This window comes from Hemitrygon akajei, chromosome 6, assembly GCF_048418815.1.
Source record: "Hemitrygon akajei chromosome 6, sHemAka1.3, whole genome shotgun sequence".
NCBI lineage: Eukaryota > Metazoa > Chordata > Chondrichthyes > Myliobatiformes > Dasyatidae > Hemitrygon > Hemitrygon akajei.
In genome coordinates, this window is record NC_133129.1 from 182,758,838 (window position 1) to 182,786,784 (window position 27,947).

A 27,947-nucleotide genomic window follows, 5' to 3' on the forward strand; every position below is an offset into this window, starting at 1 on the left:
ATCATATCCGCCTCTACCACCGTCGCCAGCAGCCCATTCCACGCACTTGCCACTCTTTGAGTAAAAATACTTACCCCTGACATCTCCTCTGTACCTACTTCTAAGCCCTTAAAACTGTGCCCTCTTATATTAGCTATTTCAGCCCTGGGAAAAAGCCTCTGACTATTCACACTATCAATGTCTCTCATCATCTTATACACCTCTATCAGGTCATCTCTCATCCTCTGCCGCTCCAAGGAGAAAAGGCCAAGTTCAGTCAACCTATTCTCATAAGCCATGCTCCCCAATCCAGGCAACATCCTTGAAAATCTCCTCTGCACCCTTTCTATGGTTTCCACATCCTTCCTGTAGTGAGGTGACCAGAACTGAGCACAAGTGGGTTCTGACCAGGGTCCTATATAGCTGTAACAGTGGGGTCTGACCAGGGTCCTATATAGCTGTAACAGTGGGGTCTGACCAGGGTCCTATATAGTTGTAACAGTGGGTTCTGACCAGGGTCCTATATAGCTGTAACAGTGGGGTCTGACCAGGGTCCTATATAGTTGTAACAGTGGGGTCTGACCAGGGTCCTATATAGCTGTAACAGTGGGGTCTGACCAGGGTCCTATATAGTTGTAACAGTGGGGTCTGACCAGGGTCCTATATAGTTGTAACAGTGGGGTCTGACCAGGGTCCTATATAGCTGTAACAGTGGGGTCTGACCAGGGTCCTATATAGTTGTAACAGTGGGGTCTGACCAGGGTCCTATATAGCTGTAACAGTGGGGTCTGACCAGGGTCCTATATAGTTGTAACAGTGGGGTCTGACCAGGGTCCTATATAGCTGTAACAGTGGGGTCTGACCAGGGTCCTATATAGTTGTAACAGTGGGGTCTGACCAGGGTCCTATATAGCTGTAACAGTGGGGTCTGACCAGGGTCCTATATAGTTGTAACAGTGGGGTCTGACCAGGGTCCTATATAGCTGTAACAGTGGGGTCTGACCAGGGTCCTATATAGCTGTAACAGTGGTGTCTGACCAGGGTCCTATATAGTTGTAACAGTGGGGTCTGACCAGGGTCCTATATAGCTGTAACAGTGGGGTCTGACTAGGGTCCTATATAGCTGTAACAGTGGGGTCTGACCAGGGTCCTATATAGCTGTAACAGTGGGGTCTGACCAGGGTCCTATATAGCTGTAACAGTGGGGTCTGACCAGGGTCCTATATAGTTGTAACAGTGGGGTCTGACCAGGGTCCTATATAGCTGTAACAGTGGGGTCTGACCAGGGTCCTATATAGTTGTAACAGTGGGGTCTGACCAGGGTCCTATATAGCTGTAACAGTGGGGTCTGACCAGGGTCCTATATAGTTGTTGATAGTTAGCACTGAACTCAGCAGTCAGTAGAAATGGTTCCGCCGGGTTTAGTAACTAAGCCAGACATGAAAGCCAAGAGTTGGACTTGGTTGTCAGAGATGCACGCGATGGGGAGCATTCAGTAGGTAGTAGGAGCTTATCCCCACTACCACCCTGGCTATGACAACCTTAAGGAACCACATAATAATAAACCAATACTAATCCTGGTCACTTCACACAGCTGCAGAGTGTGTAGAAATGGTTTAACAGAATGATTCCAGGATTCCAGGGTGTTTCCATCCGAGAGGATTGCCGGAGCAGTTGAACTTGCTCCTCAGGAGCAAGGAAATTTTCAAGGAGGTAAGATTGATACGGACAAGACTGGTTTTAGAGGGAAACATTTGCTTTAATAGATGTTTCCCAGGACTGGAAAACACTGACGGGGCAATAGATACAATGGGAACATGAGGAATAACTTCACTTTGGAAGTAGTTCAGATACAAAATGAATAACACTGAGAACACAAGTTGTAGAGACCTCGAAAGTGGAAATAGGTGTGGAATCTGGTCAAGCTAGTGTAGGACCTACGCAGTGAGTGGTAGGGCACTAAGGAGTGCAGTAGAACAGAGGGATCTGGGAATAGAGATCCACAATTCCTTGAAAGTTGTGCTAGAGGTAGGTGGGATTGCACAAAGAGATTTTGGACATTGGCCTTCATAAATCAAAATATTGAGTACAGGTGTTGGGATATAATGTGATAAGTCATTGGGGTGAGGTCTAATGTGGAGTGTTGTGTGCTGTTCTGGTCTCCTACCTCCAGGAAGGTTGTAAATAAATGTACAAGGATTTTGCAGGGACCTGAGGACCGGAGTGTTGAATGGATGAGGACTTTACTCCCTAGAGTATGGGAGAATGAGGGGATATACAAAATTATGAGGGGTATAGATGGGGTATATACAGGCAGGCTTTTACCACTGAAGTTGGGTGAGACTACAATTAGAAATCATAGGTTAAGAGTGAGAGGTAAAATATTTAAGAGGAAGCTAAGGTGACATTGAAGAGATGTTTGGATAAATAATAGATGAGAGGGATATGGAGGGCTATGGTTCAGGTGCGGATCAATGGGACTAGCCAGAATAACAAGTTTGATGTGGACTAGTTAGGCAAAAGGGCCTGCTTCAGAGCTGTAGCTCTCTGACTTTGTGACTCTATGATTCTGCTTCTGCAAGCACTCCTCTTCCCCCAGGAGCCCAGAGCAGAGGCAGGACCAGTTGTGAGTGCCTCATACCTGCGTCTGACTAACGATCTGACTGAGAATGGGGACAGCTAGCCTGAAGGGGCAGCTGCAGTTCGTGCGCACCAGCTGTACACACAGCACATCAGTCAGCACGTACCACTCAGAGACTGTGAATCGTTCCCACAGGAAGCTGCGAGCTGGCTAACACAGGAGCTTTCTACATGAAGCAGCGCTGAAAATAAAATCAGCTCTGCTGATGGGATAAATTAGAGAGAGTGAAAGAGAGAGGGAAAGAGAAAGAGGAACAGAGAGAGACAGAGAAAGACAGAGAGGGAGAGAGACAAAGTGAGAGAGACTGAGAGAGATAGAGATAGAGAGAGACAGATATGAAAAAGAGAGACACTGAGACAGAGGGGAGAGAGAGGGAGATGAAGAGACAGAGACAAAGAGAGAGACAGTGAGGGGAAGGACAGAAACAGAGAGAGGGAGACAGAGGGAGGGGAGAGGGAGACAGAGAGGGGTGAGGGGAGTGATGGGGAGAGGGACAGCGAGACAGACAAACAGAGAGAAAGAGAGAGAGACAGAGAGACACACACCCACAGGCATAGAGACAGAGAGGGAGAGAGACAGAGACACAGAAAGAAAGAGATAGAGAGGGAGAGAGACAGACAGACAGACAGAAAGAGAGAGAGAGAACCAAAGACAGGGAGAGGCAGAGTGTAACAGAGAGAGAGAAGTGATAGAGACAGAGAGATACAGAGAGAGGCAGAGACAGAGAGGGACAGGGTCAGGGAGAGAGAGAGAGCCAAAGGCAGATAGAGATAGAGAGAGAGCAAGTCAGAGAGAGAGACAGACAAAGAGAGAGAGACAGAGACAGAGAGGGAGAAGGAGAGGAACAGAGAGGTAGAGAGAATCACAGAGAGGAAGAGAGAGATAGAGAGGGCAGAGAGAGAGACAGGGAGTGGGGAGGGGATAGAGTGAGAGAGGGACAGAGAGACAGAAGAGAGACAGACAGAGACACAGAAAAACAAGAGGGGGCAGAGAGACAGAGACAGAGTGAAAGGGAGAAAGTGGGAAAGAGAAAGAGAGGGAATAAAACAGGCAGAGCATGAGAGAGAAATAGAGTCAGAGAGAGTGTGTGGGAGAGAGAGAAAGATCGAAATGGAAAGAGTGTGGGGAGGGAGAGAGAGAGAGAGCCTACAGCTCATGCCAACCATCATGGCCCCACCTACATTAATGTCACCCTAAGCCATTTACCCTTCCCCCAGTTTCTACCATTTACCCTCACATGAGTGACTATTTACTGCAGCCAATTAATGCAGCACTTGGAATATCGTGCTCAGTTTAGGTCGCCCTGCTATAGAAAAGATGTCATATAGCTGGAAAAAGTGCAGAGGAGATTTAAGGTCACTGCAAATTTATTATTAAAGGATTACAGTATATGTTACCATATACAACTCTGAGATTCATTTGCTTGCAGGCAAGTAATTAATGTGCAAAGGAAGGCAATGAGCAAATAAATTTTAACAAATACTGAGCATGAGCTGTAAAGAGTCTTTGAAAGTGAGTCTGTAGATTACACAATCAGATCAGAGCAGTGGTGAGTAAGGTTATCCACGCTGGTTTAGGGTAATAACTGTTGCTGAACCCAGTGGTGTGAGATCTCAGGTTCCTGTGCCTCTGTCCGATGGTAAAAGTGGAAAGACAGCATGGCCTGGTTTTGGGGGCTCTTAGATTACAGATGTACTTTCTGTGTTAGCACACTTGTAAATGTACTCAGTAGTGGGGAAGCTTTGTCTGTGATGTGGGGGGCTGTATCTATCACTTTCTTTAGAGGATGTTTCCTGAGTCTTGAAGCACTGAGTTATGGAGAGAGGTTCAGCAAGCTGGGTCATTTTCAGTTGGAGCGTAGCAGAGGGGTAACCTTACAGTGCCACTGTTCCCACTTTCCCCTGCACCATCTGCTGGCCACTCTTGCTCCACCCCTTCCCTTCACTTCTTTACACTGACCATCTTTCTTTCCAGTCCTGATGAAGAGTCTTAACCCCAGAAGCTGACTGTCCATTTCCCTCCACAGATGCTGCCTGGAGACAGGCCCTTTGGCCCACCATATCCATGTTGTACTCCCCCTATTTACTCGCACTTGATGCATAACTTTCTATACCTTGGTGATGGAAGTGCTTGTCCAGGTACTCGTGAAGAATTGTGGGAGTTATGCAGCACAGTAAGAGACCCTTCGGCCTAACACATCCATGCTGACCAAGTTGCCCAATTGAGCTAGTCCTATTTAACGGCTTTTGGCCCGTAGCACTCTCTACCTTCCCGATCCACATACCTTTCCAAATGTCTTTTAAACATTGTAACTGTACCCACATCTACCACTTCCTCAGGTAGCTCATTCCATAAACATAAACTCACCATCCTCTGTCTGAAAAATTTAGACCTTAAGACTGTAAGACATTGCAGCAGAATTAGGCCATTTGGCAAATTGAGGCTACTTCACCATTCAGTCATGGCTGATTTATTATCCCTCTCAATCCCACTCTCCTGTCTTCACCCCATAATCTTGTCCATTAGACCATAAGATTGTAAGGTATAGGAACAGAATTAGGCCATTCAGCCCATTGAGGGTACTCTGAAAATTCATCATGGCTGATTTATTATCCCTCTCAACCCCATTCTCCTGCCTTCTCCTCATAATCTTTGATGCCCTTACAAATCCACTTTTAATATATGTACTTAATGAAAGTCATCTATCAGGTCCTCTGTAAATTTGTCCCCTCTCAATTTAAACCTGTGTCTTCTAGTTTTAGACTCCTCTACCCTAGTGGGAAGTGGGACTGAGATACATCTCTACCAAAGAAGGTGTAAGGTGCTCCTTCCCGCAACTAGCCTACAGGTCACCCTTGGGCAAGGTGTAGCACCTGCTTATCCCCCCAGTCAGGGTCACGTGAAGCCATGGAAGCAGATGGTGGATGCTCATATAAGCAGCTGTTGCATATCACGTCCTGGTTATGAAACCACTGATGCCCAGCAGACAATCTCTGAAGAGTATTGACAATGGCTGGGGTTACTCATCTTGTAAAGACACTACACAGAAGAAGGCAATGGCATACCACTTCAGTAGATTTGTAAAATATCTGTAAAATTTGCCAAGAGCAATCATGGTCAAAGACCTTGATCACCACACCCCACCCCCCTATGGCCTTATGATTTTATAAACCTCTTTATCCCAACCTTCTTATGCCGTGGACCAATATCATTAGGCAAGGGGTTTCTGGACCCCAGGTTGGGAACACCTGTTCTACAGGGTCACCAATCAGCCTACTTTGCTCCTTACGGAGAAAAAGAAGGCAGTATCTCCTTATAAACCAAGCCCTCCAGTAACACACCTTGTAATTTTCTTTTTGCATTAGCATGATGATCAGAATTGTACACAGTGCTCCAAATGTGGCTTTATCAACACCTTGTAGATGTTGTCCTGGATTAAGCATTCTTGTAATTTAAATAATTCATTACGGTTATATGTAAAAATAAGTGACCAATGCTCCCTCTAATTTATAATGACCAGTACAAAAATCTTGTGCTGTGCAATTTTTTACCCAGTGAGAAAAACATGTGCACACTGAATAATTTCTTCAATAAAAACAATATAAATAAACCAATTCTAAAATCTGGAGAACATCGTCTCATCAGAAACCAGAAAAGGGAATGTGATTGTGTACGATTGTGAATATATACATGCCGACAAGGTAGAGACTGAAAACCTTTAGTGTGCAATTTAAATTCTGTTGTGCGCTAGTAGCAAAAGATGTGTGTGCACGTGTCTCACACGCACACATCCTAGAGGGAACATTGGTCATGATGCTACCATGCACACCTCACATAAGGAAAAACAAAATAAAACTCGCATATCAGACTCCCATCCTTTCTCTTCAATTAGTTTAATGTTTTGGAGTTACAAAACATAATAGTGGCAATGACAAATTTCAAATGAATCCAAGGTGACAACCAGTGAGGCTTCTGAGTTAAGAAAAGCACAGTAAGAAAAGTTTGATTAAAAAAGCAGCACAACACGTGTTTCTTTGTGAATCAACAGAGACTGTTGAAGTAAAAAAATGCAAGACAATGGAAAAATTCATTGGTTCATGAACAGTGACGATCAGGTGATAATAATCATTACAAAAAGGCAGAAATGGTTAGCTATATTGGAAGGATAGACAAGCTTGATTCCTCAACTGGCTTATGTATACTGAGCTAACTGAGCAGTATTTTGAAGCAAATTAAATAACCAATGAGAAGCAAATACCAGTTTTGCTGAGTGCATTAGATGGAAAAGCATATAGTTTGCTTAGGAGTTTGGCTGCTCCAACCAAACCAGCCAAAATTAGCTTTGCTGATGTTGTGAGAGTAATGTAGGAACAATTAGAACAACAACCATTGTTGATTACAGAATACTTAAGATTTCATAAGCAGAATAGAAAAGAAGGGGACTCCATTTTAATGTATGTGGCTAAGTTAAAGAGATTGTTTGAGCATGGATAGTTCAATGATCAACTTAATGATGCAGTGAGAATTCATTTAGCTTGTGGAATCTTACAAGAAAGCATCTGAAAACACTGAAACACAACTTACATTTAAAAGAGCAGTTGAAATAGCCATATCAATGGAAACGGCAAACCTAGATGCAGTTGAGTTGCAGTCAGGAATGAATGTGAACATGAACAAACTAGCAACAAGAAGCAGAAAACTGCCTAGATGAACAAACTATGTTACCATTGGGCAAGGGCTCACAAACACCAGACCAAAGCAGGTGACACTTGCAGAAAATACAACAAAGTAGACACACACAAAGAGCACGTCAGGCGGACAAAAATAAATGGACTGACAGGGAAGAGAAAAGGCTAAAAAGTAAAGTTCCAGTTTCAAAAAGAGCACTAATATGCATGCTGTTGATGAAAAATCTGATCATGATGAGAGTGACAAGGGCTGAGCAGCCCTGAGATTTACATGTGAAAACCAACAGGAGACAAGCAATATGACTTACACCAGAAGTGGACGGCAAATTAATCGAACTGGAATTAGACACTGGATCGGCTGCTTCAGTAATTCCTCAAAATGAGTTTGAATGGAATTTCAAAAGTACTGAACTGAAGTCTGCAGATATCCAACTAAGATACTGGAGAAAAGATAACTCCTGTGGAAACGACATCTGTAACAGTGAAATACAGCGATCAACAAGCCACATTAGGCTTGTAGGTGGTAAAAACAGAAGGGCCAACATTGCGGGGCTGAGATTGGTTGACACTCTACAAATTGATTGGAGATCCATCTACCACTTGCATGCCACATTTCCTGAATCAGAGTCAACTGAACGCGAATTAAGAAAGGTACTGGAAGATGCCACAGCAGTGTTCAAGGGTGGCATTAGAAAACTCAAACATATCAAGGGTAAAATAGTGTTAAACGAAAATGTCTCACCCAAGTTTTACAAAACCTGCCCAGTTCCTTATGCCATCTGTGATAAAGTTGAGTGGAGCCCTGGGCAATGTCAGTGGTCCCAATAGCCAAGAAGAATGAATTTGTCAGTATCGGTGGTGATTTTAAGGCTGCCATCAACCCAGTACTGAAAATAGACCAATATTCTCTCCTCAGGAGAGAGGATATCTTTGTAAACCTTTCTGGAGGGAAACACTTCACCAAAGTGGTCTTAGCTAAGGCCTAACTACAAATGGAGTTGGAAGCAGAGTCAAAAATGTTGCTCTCCATAAACACTCACAAAGGGCTTTTTTGCTATAATGGGCTTATTTTTGGAGTAACATCTGCACCTGCATTCTGACAGAAAGCTATGGACCAGGAGCTGCAAGGCTCTTCAGGCACTCAATATTACCTGGATGACAACACTGTAACCCATGAGGATAGCAAGGAATCTCTCCAAAATCTCAAGACAGTTTTAAAGGCATTAGAAGGCTATGAGCTCAGAGCATAACACAACAAGTGTGAATTCTTTAAACCAAGCAACACCATCCATGCACAAGGATTACCCAGGTGTGCTGAGAACATTCCAGCAATGGTGGATGCCCCAAACCAGAGAACATGCCACAACTGTGGCTCTTTTTAGGATTTGTCAATTACTACAACAGGTTCCTGCCAAGCCTGACTACTAGCCACTCCTTGAACCCATTACTACAGATTGGGAAAAAATTGGCAATGGACAAACCAGTGTGAGGTGGGTTTTAAAAAGGTGAAGGAAATGGTGATGTGAGACACTGTACTCACACATTATGATCCACACCACCTCGTGAAACTTGCCTGTGATGCTTCACCTTATAGTATAGGTGCAGTCATGTCACATATTATGAGTGATGGAAGTGAATGCCCATAGCCTTTGCATCACATTCCCATACCGCTGCAGGCAAAATTACACGCAGATTGACAGAGAGGTCTTGAGTCTGGTTTGGGCTGTAAGACTCTTTAACCAGTGGGAGAGAGTTTACCCTCATTACTGATCAACAACCACTAGTATCCATTTTCAATCCACGGAAGAGTGTTCCACTAACAGCAGCAGCACGAATGCAGAGGTGGACTCTGTTTCATGGAGGGTGCAGTTACAAGATTGAATTCAAGGGGACGTCAAATCATGGAAATGCTGATGGATTGCCCCATTTGGAGGAAAGGAAATACCTGAACATTTTTAAAAAGAGGACACTCCTGATGCACGATCAATAACTGGAAGTAGAATAAATACCGAAAGGCTTTTATTAGCAGTAAAACGCAGCACGTTCATGCCGGATGACTGTGGGAGGAGCAGAGACACAATCACCTTTATACAGGGGTCTGTGGGAGGAGCCACAGGAACAGTCAGCAGGGGTCTGTGGGAGGAGCCACAGGAGCAGTCAGCAGAGGGGCGTGTCCAGACAGGTATACATAGTTTACCACAACTCCACTTGGTGTATTCTCCCTAACATAGATCCAAAGTCTCCCTATTATGGCAGAGATGATCCAAAGGGAAACCAGAAAAAAAACACAGTCTCGGGGATAACTAGCCACCCAAAATGGGTGATATGCGCAGTAGAAACACCAGTTTCACCAGCACCAAAGTGAACTTGCCTTGATGGGAGTTCCTTATGCGGGGATTGACAGTTGTGCCATTCAAGATGAGAGCTACAATGCTGGAGGAGCTACAAGCCAGTCAGCTAGAGGTGGTTAAAATGAAAGCATTGGCTTGATGTTGTATCTGGTGTCCTGGAATGGACCATCAGAGTGAACAGCTTGCCATGCACTCTGTAGATGCCAAGAACAGGCCCTCTCCATCCCTGAGAATAGTCGGTATTGTCCTAGCAGAGTATGAATGTGGATTTTTCTGGATCATTCATGGGCCTAAATTTCTTGATAGTAGTCGATGCTGCTACAACGTGGCCAGATGTGTTCCCAATAGCCTCCTCTACAGCCTCTCACACTGCTGAAGTGTTGAGAAGCCTCTTCTGAAGGACTGGTGTTCCAGAACTTAGTCAGTGACAATAAGCCACAGTTGTTGTGGAACAATTCCAGGCATTCCTGAAATCATTCCACTGTACCACCCTGTTACAAATGGCTTAACGGAAAGGTTTAATCAGAGTCTAAAGAACATACTGTGAGCAACTTCAGCAGAACACACTATTCTGACACTGAACCAGAAGCTCACCAATTTCCTCCTTGTATATGGCAATGCAGCACACTCCCCGACCAACAACTCACCGGCTCTGCTGTTCCTGAATCATCCTTTGTGTTCACACTTGGATCTCCTCAAACCCAATGTCGGAAGGAGTTTGCAGGACAAACAACTGAGACAATTTGAGGGCTCTTCAAACAAGGAGGGTCACCCCTGGACAAGCAGTCCTGGTGAGGGATGTCAGAGGTGATGAAAAGTGGGTACTCGGAAAGATTACTGTCTTACACAATGGAGATTGTGTCTGATATCATCTGGAGATGACACATCGATCAGCTGAGGTGAGCAGAGTCAATTGCTAGAGAAAAAAGCTGGCCAGGGCTGTCAGAACCATTTCCTGCAGTCCCAGAATCAACTCCTACAACCACCATGGAGAAGGCCCCAAAAACTGAGATTGTTTCACAGCCACGAGCCTCACCTGCTGTGAAGAGTGAGCTCCACTTGTCGGAAAGAGTTAACCCACAAGAGTAAGAAATCCTCCACAGTGATTAAATCTTTAGGCCTGAATGGGACAATTAAACAAAATACTATACTGTGGATGTCTGTATAGTAGTTGTATTATATAGTGTATTGTGTATATATTTAAGATGCATTCTATATTGTGTTGGAGGTTATACTCTAGCTAACGGGGGGTGACGAGTGTTGTGTATTTAATATTTCAGTAGCTTTGAGTAATAATGTCCTATATTTTTGTTCATTTAATCATCTCATTATTGGGTTATAGGTAAGAATAATATTGGGCCACACGGTAGTGTAGTGGTTAGCATAACACTTTACAGTACAGGCGACACAGGTTCAATTCCCACCAGTGTCTGTAAGGAGTTTGTACATTCTCCCTGTGACCGGGTGGGTGTTCTCTCAGTGCTTCCATGGTTCAGTGACGTACCGGTTGGTAGGATAATTGGTCATTGTAAATTGTCCCGTGGTTAGGCTCGGATTAAATCGGGGGTTGCCGGGTAGTGAGGCTCAAAGGGCTGAAAAGGCCTACTCCATGCCGTATCTCAATAACTAAATAAATATATAAATAGATAAACAAATAAGTGAATTGCGTAAGTCATCGTGCTACCATGTCATACATACACACCTCACTTAAAGTGAAAATAGAGTTAACTTCACATTTCTGTCTTCCGTCTTTTCCCCTCAATTAGTTTAATGTTTTGGAGTTACAAAACATAACACATCTGAAATCCCCTTGTGGTTCATCAGTATTCCTAAAGAAAGGGGGTCCACCATGTTCAGCTCTGTTTGCCTCATTATAGGAAGGATGTGAAAGCTTTAGAGGGGTGCAGAGGAGATTTACCAGGATGTTGCCTGGATTAGAGACCCTAATGCTATATTCCTTCACTATTCTTGGTGCAGCTATAATGAAACCAAATTTCCCTCAGGATCTATAAAGTATGTCTGTCTGTCTTATGAGGACAGGCTGAGCGAGCTAGGGATATTTTCTTTGGAGCAAAGGAGGACGAGAGGGAATTTGACAGAGATGTACAAGATGATAAGAGGCATAAGTAAAGTGGACAGCCAGAAACATTTTCCCAGGGTGGGAATGACTAATATAAATGGTGTAGTTTTAAGGAGATTGGAGGAAATTATAAGGGGGATGTCAGAGGCAGGATATTTTAGACAGAGAGTGGAATATGTGTAGAAAGAGCTCTCAGGGGTGGTGGTAGAGGTAGACAAATTAGGGACATTTAAATGCCTCTTAGACAGGTACATGGATGAAAGAAGGTTATGTAGGAGGGAAGGGTTAGATTGATTTTAAAGTAGGTTACAAGTTTGGCACAACATCGTGGGCCAAAGAGTCTATATTGTGCTGTAATGTTCTTACTGCACCTGGCCTAGTTGCGATTCCAGTACCTCAGTGATTTACTATTGATTACTGTCTAAATATAACCCAGCAAGTCACTCAAATCCAGGTAAAAATTGCTGGCCTTGTCTGTGGCTGTCACATCTTGTAACTTGACATCCCTTGTGACAGCTGTGCAAGGCCTCTTTTGGGGTCTCTGCTTCTGCTAGCTCCTTAGGCAGTGATTACAGGCTCCCATTGCCCTCTGGATGAAGAATGATCTTCCTTAGATTACTGATAAACATGAAGGGGAACTTCTTCACTCTGAGGGTGGTGAGAGTGTGGAATGAGCTGCCAGCAGAGGTGGTGGACGAAGATTTTGATTTCTACATTTAAGACTATAAAAGATAGGAGCAGAATTAATTAAACCATTTGGCCTATCGAGTCTGCTCCACCATGGCTGATTTATTATTCCACACAAACCTATTTGCTTGGCTTATCCCCATAATCTTTGATGTCTTTATTAATAAAGAAAGTCAACCTCCGCTTTAAATATACCCGATGACTTGCCCTCTACTGCCACCTGTGGTAATGAATTCCACAGATTCACCACCCTCTGGCTAAAGAAATTCATCCTCTTCTCTGTTCCAAATGGATGTTCCTCTATTGTGAAGTAGAGCCCTCTGATCCTAGACTCCTCCAGTACAGGAAACATCCTCTTCATGTCCATTCCAGGTGAGAGAAGTTTGTATACGTACATGGATTGCAGGGATTTGGAGGGTTATGGTCCAGGAGCAAGTCAATGAGACTCGGCAGAATAATTGCTTGCCATGATTAGATTGGCCTAATGGCCTTTTTTTCTGTGCTCTATGACCCCGCTGAAGCTCTTGCCCCCTTCCTGTACCTTCCTATGCCTTCTGGTCTTAGATACTGTCTACCCTATCTATGTATATTGACATAGAAGAGAGGGAAACATCTTTGCTTTTGATATGTAACTGCCACTGTACAATTCCATATACGTGTGACAAATAAAACTAATTTTAATCTTATCTTATTTTCAGAGAGTAATCAATAGCAAACCTCAATATGAAGGATCTGGAGTCACGTATAGATCAGCCCAGATTCCCTTAGGAATACGCGTTTGTCAGCGGTTTCATTGTCACTGTTGATATTACTAGATTTTCATTAAACTTACTTAACAAAACTTAATTGCCCAAGCAACACACACAAAATGCTGGAGAAACTCAGCTGGCCAGGCAGCATCAATGGCGAAGAGTGCAGTCGACCTTTCAGGTCAAGACCCTTTGTCAGTGTGCTTTCCCATAGATGCTGCCTGGCCTGCTGAGTTCATCCGGCATTTTGTGTGTGTTGACTTGGATTTCCAGCATCTGCAGGTTGTCTCTTCTTTTTAATTCCCCAACTGTTGTGATGGGATTTGAACTTGTGACTATCCAGAGTTTGCTAGCTCCCCGGATAACCACTGTACTATTGCTGGATTCAGTAAATCTGATAGTGATTTTCAGTTCTGTGTCACGATGAGCTAGCGTTTTTCACAGGATTTAGAGAAAGTTGCTTATTACAGCGAGTCACAGAACACAACAGCACAGAAACAAGTCTTTTGGCCCATCTAGTCCATGCTAAACTGTTATTTTACCTAATCCCATTGACCCACCACAGCCCTCCCATCCATGTACTGCATGATCCAAATTTCTCTTCGATGCTGAAATCGAGCCCGCATCCTCCACCTCCACTGGCAGCTCATTCCACACTCTCACCACCTCTGAGTGAAGACGTTCCCGCTCAGATTCCCCTTAAACATTTCACCTTTCACCCTTAACCCATGACCTCTAGTTGTAGTCTCATCCAACCTCAGTGCAAAACGCTGCTTTGCATTTACCCTTCTATACCCCTCATAATTTTGTATACCTCTCTCAGATCTCCCCCCATCCTCCTACACTCCAGGGAACAAAGTCCTAACCTAAACCAGAGACCATCCTGGTTAAATTCTGCCGCACCGTCTGCTCATCCTCCCAGTGATGGGGTGGCCAGAATTGCCCTCAATCCTCCAAATGTGATGAAGTTGATTTTGCCCTACTCACTCCTTAGTATTTCGCAAGAGTCAACATTGACAAAGCTATGAGACACAATAACTATTAGTCATCAATTCAGAGTCATTGTCCCACTGACTGAGAGAATTCTCAAAGAAACCTGTAAAATTCCTACTGTGCTGAACAGATGCAAGCAAAATGTATTGAATGCTGATGGATTCTAGGACCATGGGTCACAGTCTCAGAATGAGATGCAAAGCATATGAGACTAAGAAATTTCCTCTAAAAGGGATCATGAACCTATGGTATATCTTTCTGCAGAAGAAAGATAAAGACAAAAATATTGGTAGCATTTGAGAGGCAGTAAGACAGGCACATGAATATCAGAATTAGATTCAGGTTTAATATCACTGACATATGTAAGGAAATTTATTGTTTTGCAACAGCAGTACCATGCAATACATAAAGAAAACTATAAATTACAAAAAGAAATATATAGAGAGAGTCGTCCTTGTATTCTGAAGCTGTGTCCTCTGTCCTAGACTCCCCCACTGTAGGAAACATCCTCTTCAGGTCCACTCTATCAAGGCCTTTGATAGGTTTCAATGAGATTCCCTCTCACCATTCCCCCACCCCCCCCCCCCCCACCTCCCAACTCATTCTTCTAAACTCCTGGCCCAGAGATATCAAGTTCCTTATATGTTAACCCTTTTATTCCCAGGATCATTCTCCTATATTGAAAGAGTTGTACATTCTTCAAAGTACTAAATGAATCAAAGGATAAAAGAAAAGTAGGAGCCAAGGATTAAATATGGATGCCAGACTAGGTTTAAAAGACTGAATGGTCTACTCTCCTGCTTCTATGTTTTATTCATCCATACTAATCCCTACATCCTTCTGACCACTGTACTATTCAGTTCCTGTACCTTCAAAATCTGTGGACATCCTGCGTCCTGCTCAGTTCTCCCCTCAGTGTTCTGCTTCTTTAGATGTCCCTTGTCTGTCTGTCCCAGTTGCATCAGCTTGCGTTTCTCCAGTCTGTTGAGGAGAGCGTGCTGATGCACTTCTCAAATCTGATTTTGTGCAAGACAACGTGCAAAAAGCGATGCCTCAAGAAGATGGCATCTATCATTAAGGACCTCCCTATAACTTAAGCCATGCCCACTTCTTATTGCTACCATCAGGGAGGAGGTACAGGAGCCTGAAGCCACACGCTCAACAATCCAGAAACAGCATCTTCCCTTCCACCATCAGATTTCTGAATGAACAATGAACCCATCAACACTACCTCTCTATTTTTTGCTCCCTCTTTATTTACTTAATTTTAGTAAAATGGGCTTGTGTACTGTCCCAAGCATATCTTTGAACTATATTGGTTGTGAATGCAAACAAGACATGTACCTGTGACATGTGACATCTGTATGGTTCCTAAGGTTGTCATAGCCAGGTGGGTAGGGTGTGGGGATAAGCTCCCACTACCTATTAGATGCTCCCAATATCATGCATCTCAAATAACTTCTGACAGCCAAGTCCAGCTCCTGGCCTTCACATGTTGCTTAGCTACTAAGCCCAGCAGAACAGTTTCTACTGCAGAAGAGGCAAAGGCGGGTTACTGACGCCTTAAAACCAGATGCTCTGGGCAGATAGGACTCATCAACTGTGTTTGAAACCTCATCTAGGAGAAGGAAAACTCTGATCTCAAATCCCTGATGCTGCTGGTTCCAAACTGTATTTTCTGTCATTTCTTTGGATTCATCAGCTGTGTGGAGAAGGGGAGCCTGCTGCATGGGCAACTGTTCGCTCTTCTTAGTGTACTGGTTGTGTAATGGCTTGTGTGTCAGGTAGAGAGCTTGGAAGCAACTTTATGGTCCACCTCAACCAATGGAGGGCCTCACATATGACAAATAAAGTGCACGTTTCTAGCTCTTTATCCTGAGTCTGCGGGACAGGGTAGATGTTGAGATGTCCCTACTAGTGTGGGTCTTGAATGAGTGGACACATTTACGAGATCAGGACAAGGTCATTTAAAGCTGAGGTGTCTAGGAACTTCTTGCAGAATTTAGTAAATTTCTAGATCTGTCTACCCTGAAGAGTTATGGAGGCTGTTTGTTGTGGGTACTTTTTTAAAAAAAAAAATTTTAATTGAATTTTCAAATAGGTTACAGAAAGAAAAAAAAATTATCAACCTTTCCCCCTCCCCCCAACATATCCCTATAGAAAAAAAAGAAGAAAAAAGAAAGAAAGAATGCCTGGATAGCGGAAGATCCCTACATGCTCCACGGAGTTCATAATAGCCTTAATATGTATATTTATTTCTTTCCCCAGATAACCAATAATTTTATCTTCGGAGCACCTATATATTTAATCCTATTTTTTGTAAACTGTTGCGGGTACTTAAGAGGAAGAGGGGCAGGAAGACTCAGACTCAGCATTTCAGGAATAGCTTCTTCCCGTCCACCATCAGATTTCTGAATGGACGGTGAACCCATGAACACTACCTCACTATTTTTTCCCTTTTTGCACTACTTATATAATTTAAATAAATAAATATACTTACTACTGTAATTTATAGTTTTTTGAATAATTAGGTATTACAATGTACTGATGTCACAAAACAACACATTTCACAACGTATACAAGTGATGTTAAGCCTGACCCTGATTCGGATTCGAATTCTGAGACAATGTTTTGGAAGATCAGGGAACTGAGGGCTACGGGGAAGAGCACAGAAGAGGGGATGAGACCTGGGTCAGATTGATCAGGATGATATTCAATGGTAGGACAGGCTTGATGAGTCAAGTGGCCTACTCTATCTCCTCTTTTTTTGTTGTCTTGTGTTCACTCATGGAGTCATAGAGTTACAGCACTCAAAAACAGGCCCTTTGGCCCATCTGCTCCATGCCCAGCTGAGATGCTTCAGCCCAGCTAGTCCTTTCTGCCAACTTTGGACAGTAATATATTTCCTATAGATAAGTCTCTACCAAAGGAGGAGTAAGACGCTCCTTCCCTCCGCTAGCCTGCAGGTCATCCTCGGGCAAGGTGTAGCACCTGCTTAGACCCCTGATCAGGGTCACGTGAGGCCATGGATGCAGTGGTGGATGGTCGTATGAGCAGCTGGTGCATATCACAAGTCCTGGTTATGCGACCACTGACACTAGGCAGACAATGTCTGTAGCGTACTGATAATGACTGGGGTCACCAGTCTCATAAAGACACTGGCCAGAAGGCGGCAATGGCGAACAGCTCTGTAGAAAAATTTGCCAAGAACAATTATCATCATGGAAAGATCATGATTACCCACGTCATACAACAGGGCACATAACAATGATGATGATAGCAGGGTGACAGTACTCCCAGTGCAGCCTCATTAACATCCGTATGGTCTGATACAGACAGCCTCTGTTTCTACGCTGCAATGTTCCCGGACTTTATGCTTGTAATTCTATTTGGACATCAGTCGGTAGCTTCTGTGCCTCCTGTCAGGAGCTGAGCTTGCTGTTGTAAGCAATTCTAGTGCAGTGTAATGTCCCAAAGCATTTTACAGAGCAATTACATCAAAACCTGATACCAAGCCATTCATTATGAAGCTCTGAAGCACAGCCAAAACGTGGTCAAAGATGCATGTTTTAAGGAGGTGCTCAGAGAGAGAGAGGGGAGGGGGAAGCAAGAGGGAAAGGAGAAAGGTAGGGGGAGATGGATGCGGATGGGGAGGGAAAAGGAAAGGGAAGAGAGGGAGGGGGAGGGCTAGAGGATAAGAGATGGAGAGGGAAAGGGAAAGATAGGGAGAGAGGATCAGCAGGATTTTAGCATTTGTGTATGATATGATCAAACAAAATAGCACGCACACAAAAGCATTTTACTGTATCTAAAGATTAGCTTTATTTGTCACATGTACATCAAAATATACAGTGAAATGTGTTGCTTGTGTCAACAGCCAACACAACTCGATGCCAGTCGCAGGATAAAGCAGACTCCATTGGCACTTATCACAGAGATCAGGACAGGATACTAGAAGAAGTTAGCACTCTCTTCTCTTGAACAACTTACACAAAGTGCTGGAGGAAATCAGCAGTCTGGGCAGCTTCTATGGAAAGGAAAACACTATCAATGTTTTGGGCCAAGACCCTTCATCGGGGCTGGAAAGAAGAGCAGCATTTTACAGTTGCAGAGAAAGTATAGCACAGGCAGACGGTATGGTGCAAGACTATGACAAGGTAAATCGTGGGGTCAAGAGTCCATCTTATTGTACCAGGGAACTCAGGGACAACAATGACAACAATCCCTTTTCCCACAGTTGCTGCTCTTCTTTTCCAGTCCTGGATGAAGGGTTTCAGCCCGAAACATCGGCTGTTTATTCATTTCCATAGATGGTGCCTGATCTGCTGAGTTCCTCCAACATTTTGTGTGTGTTATTCTGAATTACCAGCATCTGCAGAATCTCTTTTCCAGTTCTTGTACCAGCAGGCTGAAGGCCAGCCTCTACCCCACCGTGATAAGTCTATTGAGCAGTTCCCTTATTGGACTCAACCTCACAGCCTTCCTTGTTCAGTTCTCGCACTTGATTTGCTACCTGTACTGCACTTTCTCTGTAACTCTTCACTCTGCATTTTTATTGGCCTACCTCAATGCACTGTGTAACCATCAAAGTGCAAAGCAAATATTATTATCAAATTACATATTCTGTATATCACCATATAACAACCCTGAGATTCAATTTCCTGCTGGCATGCTCAGCAAATCTAGAGAACAGTAGCTATAACAGAATCAATGAAAGATCAGGTAGAGTGCAGAAGACAAGAAACTGCCAATACACATGTAAATAAATCACAGTAAATAATGAGAACATGAGATAATGAGATAAGGACCTTAAAGTGAGATAATTCTTCGTGGGAATATCTCAATGGATGGACAAATGAGTGTAATTCTCACCTTCGTTCAAGAGCCTGATGGTTGTGGGGTAGTAACTGTTCCTGAACTTGGTGCTGTGATTCCTGACGCTCCTGTACCACCTTCCCAATGGCAGCAGTGGGAAGAGAGCATGGCCTGGGCGGTGGGGATCTCTGACAATGGATGTTGCTTTCCTCTACCAGCGTTTCATGTAGATGTGCTCAATGGACGGGAGAGCTTTACCCATGATGTACTGGGCTGAATTTACTATCTTTTGTAGGATTTTCCATTCAAAGGCATTAGTGCTTCCATACCAGTCCATGATGCAACCATTCTGTATACTCTCCACTATAGTCATTTGTCATGCCGAATCTCTACAAACTTCTGAGGAAGAAGAGGTGCTGCCGTGCTATCTTTGCAATTGCAATTACGTGCTGGGTCCAGGACAGATCCTCTGAAATAGTAACACCAAGGAATGTAAACTTGCTAACCCTCTCCACCTCCGATTCTTCAATGAAGACTATCTCCTGATCTGTATGAACAGTATGAAAGACAAGCATTCACTGCATCTCAGTAAAAACAATAACCAGGGGTGGCACGGCAGTGTAGTTGTTCATGAAACACTTCACAGTGCCAGCGATTGGGGTTCAATTCCTGCCGCAGCCTGGAAGGTGTCTGCATTTTCCCCATGACCACATAGGTTTCCTTCAGGTGCTCCAGTTTCCTCCCACATTTCAAGGACATAAGGGTTAGGGTTAGGAAACTGTAAGCAAGCTATGTTGGGTAGAGAAGCACAGTCCTTGGACTGTGTTGGTCATTGACACAAACAACACATTTCACTGTTCTGATGTTTCAATATATATGTCGGCTTGTGGCCAAGTGGTTAAGGCGTTCGTCTAGTTATCTGAAGGTCGCTAGTTCGAACTTGGCTGAGGCTTTTGTCTGTGTCCTTGAGCAAGGCACTTAGCCACACATTGCTCTGCGATGACACCGGTGCCAAGCTGCTTGGGTCCTAGTGCCCTTCCCTTGGACAACATTGGTGGTGTGGAGAGGGGAGACTTGCAGCTTGGGCAACTGCCGGTCTTCCAAAAAAAACCTTGCCCAGGCTTGCGCCCTGGAAACTTTCCAAGGTGCAAATCCATGGTCTATCGAGACTAACGGAGGCCTACATACATGTGACAAATGAAGGTCATGAAAATACAAAAAAAAAACAACAGATACTGGATAAAACAGGAAATGCTGGAACTTCTCAGCAGGTCAGGCAGCATCTGTGGTAATGTTTCAAGGAAAGTTCATTCCCAATGCAGCTTTTTGAATTGAATTTGCTTTTTTTAATTGTCAAATATAAAGAGGTTCAATCTTGCCTTGCATACAGTTCTACGGAGTGGAACAAGGGGAAACACTACAGCACAGAAACAGGCCCTTTGGCCCATCTAGTCAGTGCTGATCTATTAATCTGCCTAGTCTCATTGACCTGCATCCGGACCAAAGCCCTCCCAGTAGAAAAAAAATTCCCTCCCACCCCCCCCCCCACCTTCTACTCCCCATTCTAGTCTCTTACCTCTTACCTCTTCTCACCTGCCTATCACCTCCTCCTGGATCCCCTCCTCCTGGAAACCCTCCTCCTTCCCTTTCTCCTAAGGTCAAATCACTTCTTTTATCAGATTCCTCACTCTCCAGCCCTGACCTTTCCCACCCACATGGCTCCACCAATCACCTTTTAGCTATCCTCTTTCCACTCCTCCTACCTTCTTATTCTAGCGTCTTCCCCCATCCTTTCCAGTCCTGAAGAAGGTTCTCGGCCCAGAACATTAACATTTTATTCATTTCCATAGGTGCTGCCTGACTTGCTGAGTTCCTCCTGCACTTTGTACATGTTGCTTTGGATTTCCAGTATTTGCAGAAACCCTGGTGTTTTTCCATTTTGAAGCGTGTGCCGTACTGTTGAACTTTGCTTCTTGTACTTTAGGAAAATGTGGACCTGGGGGACCTTATGTTCTCCCTGTGCTATCTACCCACTGCCGGCAGACTCACCGTCACTGTCATCAAGGCACGCAACCTCAAGGCCATGGACATAACGGGGGCATCTGGTAAGCACTCCTACCATCAGACGCTGGCACAGTAGTGTAGCGGTTCATGCAACGCTATTACAGCACCAGCGATCTGGGTTCAATTCCCGTCACTCCCTGTAAGGAATTTATACCAGTGATAACATGGATTCCCCCTGGGTCCTCCGGTTTCCTCCCACTTTCCAAAGGCAGATGGGTTAGTAGATGTATTAGTCTCAGGGATGTAGTTGGACAGCACAGTCCCGTTGAACTGGAAGTGTTTGCTATTGTGCTGTAAGATAAGCTATTAGCAGCAACATCCTCTGCAGCCAATACAAGGGCTTCAACAGGCCAGAGGATCTTGATGAGAGATGCTAGTAAGTAAAGGTTAGGCACCAGGAAAGGTAACCAAGAAGGCTTGGAATAACAATTCTGTTTAAAAGAACTTCACAATGTTAGACAGAAGAGGTGGAAAGGTTTTAGCAGTGTTGGGGGGGGGGGGGTGATTTCCAGAGCTTAGGGCCCAGTAGCTGATGAAATACCTGTCACTTCTAAAGCAACAGATATAAGGAATGAACAAGACTCTGGAACAAGAAAGCAAGAAGAACTCAGAAGTTTGGTCAAGAAAGAAGCAGAGGTAAACCATAAAGCTGAGGGTTTATGAAGCATTGGTCAGAATGCACTTGGAGTATTGTGAGTCATTTTGGCTTCTTATCTAAGAAAGGATGTGCTGGCATTGGAGAGGTCCCAGGGTAACAGGAACACTGTTTCATCCAGCAGTATTCATGCATGGTTGAATGATGATTAAACTTGAACTTGAACAGAGAAGGTTCATGGGAATGGTCCTGGTGATGAAAGGGATAATTTATCAGGAGTGTTTGATTGCTCTGGGCCTGTACTCACTGGAGTTTAGAATAAGGAGGGATCTCATTGAAATCTATTGAATATTGATAGACCTTGAAAGAGGATGTTTCATATAGAGGGGGAGTTTATGACCAGAGGATACCGCCTCAGAGTACAAGAACGTCCTTTGAGAACAGAGTGAGGAGGAATTTCTTTAGCCAGAGGGTAGTGAATCTATGAAATTCATTGCCATAGAGAGCTGTGGAGGCCAAGTTATTGAAATATTTAAAGTGGAGCTTCATAGGTTCTTGATTATTCAGGGCATGAACAGTTTACAAGGAGAAGGCCGGAGAATGGGATTGCGAGGGAAAATAAATTAGATCTGATGGAATAGCAGACCAGACTTGATGGGCTAATTGCCTAATTATGTTCCTATGGGGTATTATGGTCTTATAAGACCGTAAGATGTAGGAGCAGAATTGGACCATTCTGCCTTTCAATCAGCCAGCTCAGGTCAACGTCAGACAGGATTTGAACAACACGAAAGGTGGTGCTTTTAATCAGGTGAGAGACGTTGTAGGTTACAACTGATGCAAAGCTGAGCTGAGAATGAGCAGACAGACAAAGTGGGAAGGTCAAAACTGAAGGCAGAGTACAGGTTTGATGGTAGTTTTGTGGAGGAACAAAGGGGTCTTTGGATCCACAGTCATGGATCCCTCACACTTGCTGCACAAGTCGGTGGGGTGGTTAAGAAGACCACAATGGTGTGGTGACCTTCATTAGTTAGGGGGTTTGAGTTTAAGAACCGCAAGGTAAAGTTTCAACTCTATGAAGTTCACTTGGAGTATTGTGTTCATTTCTGGTCGCCTCATCATAGGAAATATGTGGAAGGTTCACAGAGAGTGTAAAAGGAGATTTACTAGGATGCTGCCTGCATTGGAGAGCATGTCTGATGAGGACAGGCTGAGTGAGCTAGGACTTTTCTGTTTGGAGTGAAGGAAGATGAGATATAACTTGACAGAGGTGTACAAGATGTTAAGAGGTTTGGATAGAGTGGATAAACAGAGACGTTATCACAGGTTGAAAATAGCTAAAACAAGGGGGCATAATTTTAAGGTGATTGGAGTGTACAGAGGTGGATGTCAGAGGTAAGTTTTTTTACACAGAGAGTAGTGGGTGCATGGAATGCATTGTGGGCCTGTGATAGAAGCAGATACATTAGGGACATTTAGGAAGCTCTGGGGTAGATGGATGAAAGAAAAATGGAGGACTATGTAGAGGGAAGCGTTAGATTGACCTTGAAGTAGGTTAAAAGGTCAGCACAATATCATAGGCTGCAGAGCCTGGGCTGAGCTGTGTTGTTCTATGTTCACACAGATCCATACGTGAAGATCTCCCTCATGTGCAATGGGAGGAGGCTGAAGAAGAGGAAAACATCGACAAAGAGAAACACATTGAACCCCGTGTACAACGAGGCCATAGTGTTTGACGTCCCTCCGGAAAATATTGACCAAGTGAACTTGTTAATAGCCGTAATGGATTATGACCGGTGAGATACCAGTTTACAAATAGTTTTTAATGATAGACTCTTACCTTATCCTTGCTCATAGTGTACAGATAAAGATTAGTTTAGAACATAGAACACGGAACTTCACAGCACAGTAGTGTACAGGCCCTTTGGCTCAGGATGCTGTGCCGATCTACTTCCCTACTCTAAGATCAATCTAACCCACATAACCATCCACTTTTCCTCTCATTCGTGTGCCTATGTCCCTAATACCACCACCCCTGGCAGGACATTCCATGCCTACACCACTCTCTGCATAACAAACCTATCTCTGACATCCCCCTGTATTTTTCTGCAATCATCGTCAACTTATGCCCCTTGGTATTAGTCATTCTCACTCTGGGCAGAAGTTTCTGGCTATCCACTCAGTCTCTGCTTCTTATCAAAGTACACCTATAACAAGTCACCTCTTACCTTCCTTCACACTAAAGAGAAAAGCCCTCATATGCTTAGTCTCATAAGATATACTCTCCAATCTAGGCAGCATCCTGGTAAATCACCTCTTCACCCTCACTAAAGCTTCCACATCCTTCCTATAATGAGGTGACCAAAACTGAATGCAGCCGAAGTTCAGTTTAACCAGGGTTTTATAGAGCTGTAACATCACCTCATGGCTCTTGAATTCAGTCCCCCAACTAATATAGGCCAACACATCAAATGCCTTTTTAACCACCCTAATAACTTGCACAGCAATCTTGAGGAATCTCTGCATGTGGACCCAAAGATCCCTCTTTTTTTCCATACTGCTAAATATCCTGCCATTTTTTTTCTGTATTCTGCCTTCAAATTTGATCTTTCAAAGTGAATCATTTCATATTTGCCCGGGTTGAACTCCATCTGCCACCTCCCAGCCCAGTTTTGCATCCTATCAATTTCCCATTGTAACCTATGACAGCCTTCTAAACTATCCACAATTCCACCAACCTTCATGTCATCTGTAAATGTGTTAACCCACCCTTCCATTTCTCCATCCAAGTCATTAATAATAATCACAAAGAGCAGGAATCCCAGAAAAAAGTTCCCACAGAACACCCCTTGTCACCAATCTCCAGGCAGGAAAACTCCACATCTACCCTAAAGGGAATACACTACCCTCTGCCTTCTGTGGATAAACCAATTCTGAACCCACACAGTCATGTTTCCCTGGATCCCATACCTCCTGACTTTCTAGATGAGCCCACTGTTACGAACCCCGTAACTGGGTGTCTTACCAGCAAAGATAGGAGTATCCGTTGAAGACTGATGATACTATTTTTAACAGTATTTATTAGTAAAAATACACAAAAATAATATCAATGCAAATATACAGAAATATACGTCATCAATACTAAACCTAAAAGTGCGGGTATAATAATAATCAATAAGAAATAAGCTCTATCGTTGTCTAGGGGATAATGAATTGTCCAATGGAAATATAAAGTTCAGTTCATTTCATGCAGGCTGCGGTAGTTTGTTGGTCACTATGTTGCAATTGTTAGAGAGGGAGAGAGAGAGAGAGAGAGAGAGAGAGAGAGAGAGAGAGAGAGAGAGAGAGAGAGAGAGAAACAGCTATTGACTTGCCGACTTTCCTTTTCGATCTTGATCCGTCGATGCGTTGTTGTTGTGGCCATTCACGTATGACCCCTCCGTCCTTTAGCTAGACCATTCTTCCATGGCAGACTCATCACCCAGGCAAGGGTGGACACACACACAAGCCCCCACCGGTCTCGTAGCATCTCTCCTGGTGCATCTGAGGGGTGTTCCCCAGACCTTACTTTTATCCCCACTCACGGGGTCTCAGGTGTCAATCAGGTTGGGATGATGCAACCTATCAACCAGACCTCTCTGGTTGCCCCCTGAGGGGTTTCAATGAATAGAACAGTACTCAATACACAATTCCTTCTCCAAGAGACAATAGCAGTAATCAGTGGTTCCGTTCCGCTTTTGTTAGGAGGAGACATTCCACTTTTGTGTATCTCTGCGTTGTCTCTCTCTCATTAACTGACATGAGCTGTTTATCTCTCTCATTTCCTTGGTATCAGACCCGAAATAATAGCGATTTCGTGATTCTCAAAAAGGGGGGGGTGACTTTGCACCCTTCTGCCCATCAGAGTTGCTCCTCATTCGTAACAATACCATGAGGAACCTTATCAAATGCCTTACTGAAATCCATATACACCACATCCACTGCTTGACGTTCATCTATGTGTGTATCCCTGACTTTTCATTCACCTGTTAAAATGTTTCAGAAATGTTGTTATTGTATCCACTTCCATCACTTATGCTGGCAACGGATTACAGGTGCCTAACTCTCTCGGTACAAAAGACTTGCCTTGCACATCTCCTTTAAACTTGCTCTCACCCACCCTAAACCTATGCAGCCACTACCTCTGAGTAATAAAACTAGCACGTAACTTTCCTCCTATCACCTTAAAGCTACTTCCTCTACCTACTTGACATTTCCACCCTGAGAAGAGACTCTGCCTATCTCAAAGTTTAAAGTTCTAGATAAGTATATTATCACAATATGTCAATGTACAAACCTAAGATTTATTTTCTTATGAGCATTCACAGTAAATGAAAAGAAAAATAATAACAAATAAATAAATAACCAATAAATATCGAGACCATAAGATGAAGAGGCCTTGAAAGTGAGTCCATCGGTTGTGGGAACAGTTCAGTGTTGGAGTGAGTGATGTTGAGTGGAGTTGTCCCCTCAGGTTCAGGAACCTGATGGCTGAGGGGTAATAATTGTTGGTGAATCTGGTGATGAGAGTCCTGAGGCTCCTGTAGCTTCTTCCTGATGGCAGCAGCAAGAAGAGAGCGTGGCCTGGGTGGTGGAGGTCCCTGATGATGAATGCTGCTTTCCTGTGACAGCACTCCGTGTATTTGTGCTCAATGTAGGGAGGGCTTTACCCGTGATGGACTGGGGCCTATCTACTGCTTTCTATAGGATTTTCCATTTAAGGGTGTTGGTGTTTCCATACCAGGCTGTGATGCAGAGAAGCATAGCCTATCTTTGCCTCTCATTATTTTATACATGTCTTCCTCAGCTGTTTGTTCGAGAGATGATTACTGTTTTGGCTTTTTAAGGAAAATCATTATGGCCAACTTTTCACAGCGTAGGTCACAATGAGGTCATCGGTGTGTGTCGCGTGGGGAATGACGCCGAGAGACTGGGACGAGATCACTGGAGTGAAATGCTCAGCTATCCCCGGAAACCAGTGGCACACTGGCACCAGTTGGCAGAGGTAAGAACCTGGATGGTTTTGCAGGTTTAGAAGGAGGCACGTGGGTGTGTCCCCAGTGATGACCTTTCATATTTGATAAGGCCTCCAATCGAAGAGCAAAGAAACTCAAAGGATTTTAAAAGGAAATCCCACAGAAAAATAAAGGAATACAATAGATTCCATAAAAAAACCATGTACAACCAAAGTAGATTCTCTGAAACTATGTAGTTAGTTCAGCTGTGAGGCAAGTAAAGAAATCCAGCCCGGTCTAGCAATCCAGTGCCTGATAGGCAAAGATTGTTCCTGAATCTGGTAGCATAGTGACCAACACTCCTGCACCTTCCTCCTGATCAGGTGTTCCAACCTGGGGTCCACAGACCCTTTGGTTAATGATAGGGGCTCATGGCATACAAAAGGTTGGGAACCCCGGCTCCCGATGAAGAAATGACGATAGGTCAAGTGCAGGCAGTCGGGATGGGCTCAGGTGGGGAATCTTGGCTGGCACTGAGTAGTGTGGCTGAACACTGGTTCGTTTTCCACTCTAAGGCCACACTTTAATCTGCCTTAAAATTCACCCTAGCGCACTCTCTTCTGTACAGGAGGCACTGCACAATGGCCCAATTCGACTCCTGTGGCTGATGGACTGAATATGGAGACTGGAACAGTGTGTATCATTGGGCTATTTATAGCAAATTAAATTCTGTAAAAGTTGAGTTTTGAAAGCCAACAGTCCATCTTTGAACTTGTTCTCATCTCTGAAGGATAGGATAATATTTGGAGCAAATCAGAACGGCCTACAGAGTAGATGTAGGGCTAAACAAAATCCATCAGGGAGGTACTAGTATTTAAACAGATGGCTTATGAATATTCATTCTGAGTTTCAACCCATTTATGTCCCTCATCATGTTATTGCACCTATGATAGAGTACAACACACTTAAATAATGTATGGGATTTAATCTTCTCAGATAAAACTAATTTCTCTCATTATTTTAATTAATACTTTATGAGATGATGTCTGACATGTTCTCTATATTGTTTCAAATGTATTTGATGCTTAAGTGGAGTGAATAACCATTATTTCCATTCAAAGAGACGTTTTGATTCAGTTAATTAAACAAATAAAATAATGGAATAAAACACAAGACCCTTATGAAATCAAACTACAGAGTCTTAGAGTACTACAGAAGAGTAACAGGTTCTTCAGTCCATCTAGTTGATGCTGACCTAGTCCCAACAACCTGCACCTGGACCATATACCTTCAGACTTCTCACATCCATAT

General features: G+C 43.7%; 1 protein-coding gene across 2 annotated transcripts in view; it reads left to right on the forward strand.

Moving 5' to 3' along the window:
• syt9b (synaptotagmin IXb) overlaps positions 1–27,947 on the forward strand; it is a 134,456-nt gene that overhangs the window by 84,057 nt on the left and 22,452 nt on the right. Inside the window, exons 4-6 of one of the 2 annotated variants that reach the window (XM_073049881.1) lie at positions 20,968–21,088; positions 23,267–23,438; positions 26,557–26,686. In XM_073049881.1, coding sequence (XP_072905982.1) covers positions 20,968–21,088; positions 23,267–23,438; positions 26,557–26,686 — 423 coding nt within the window. Of the gene's footprint in view, positions 1–20,967; positions 21,089–23,266; positions 23,439–26,556; positions 26,687–27,947 lie in introns of those variants that run through there. The other variant, XM_073049882.1, reaches the window with a different exon arrangement.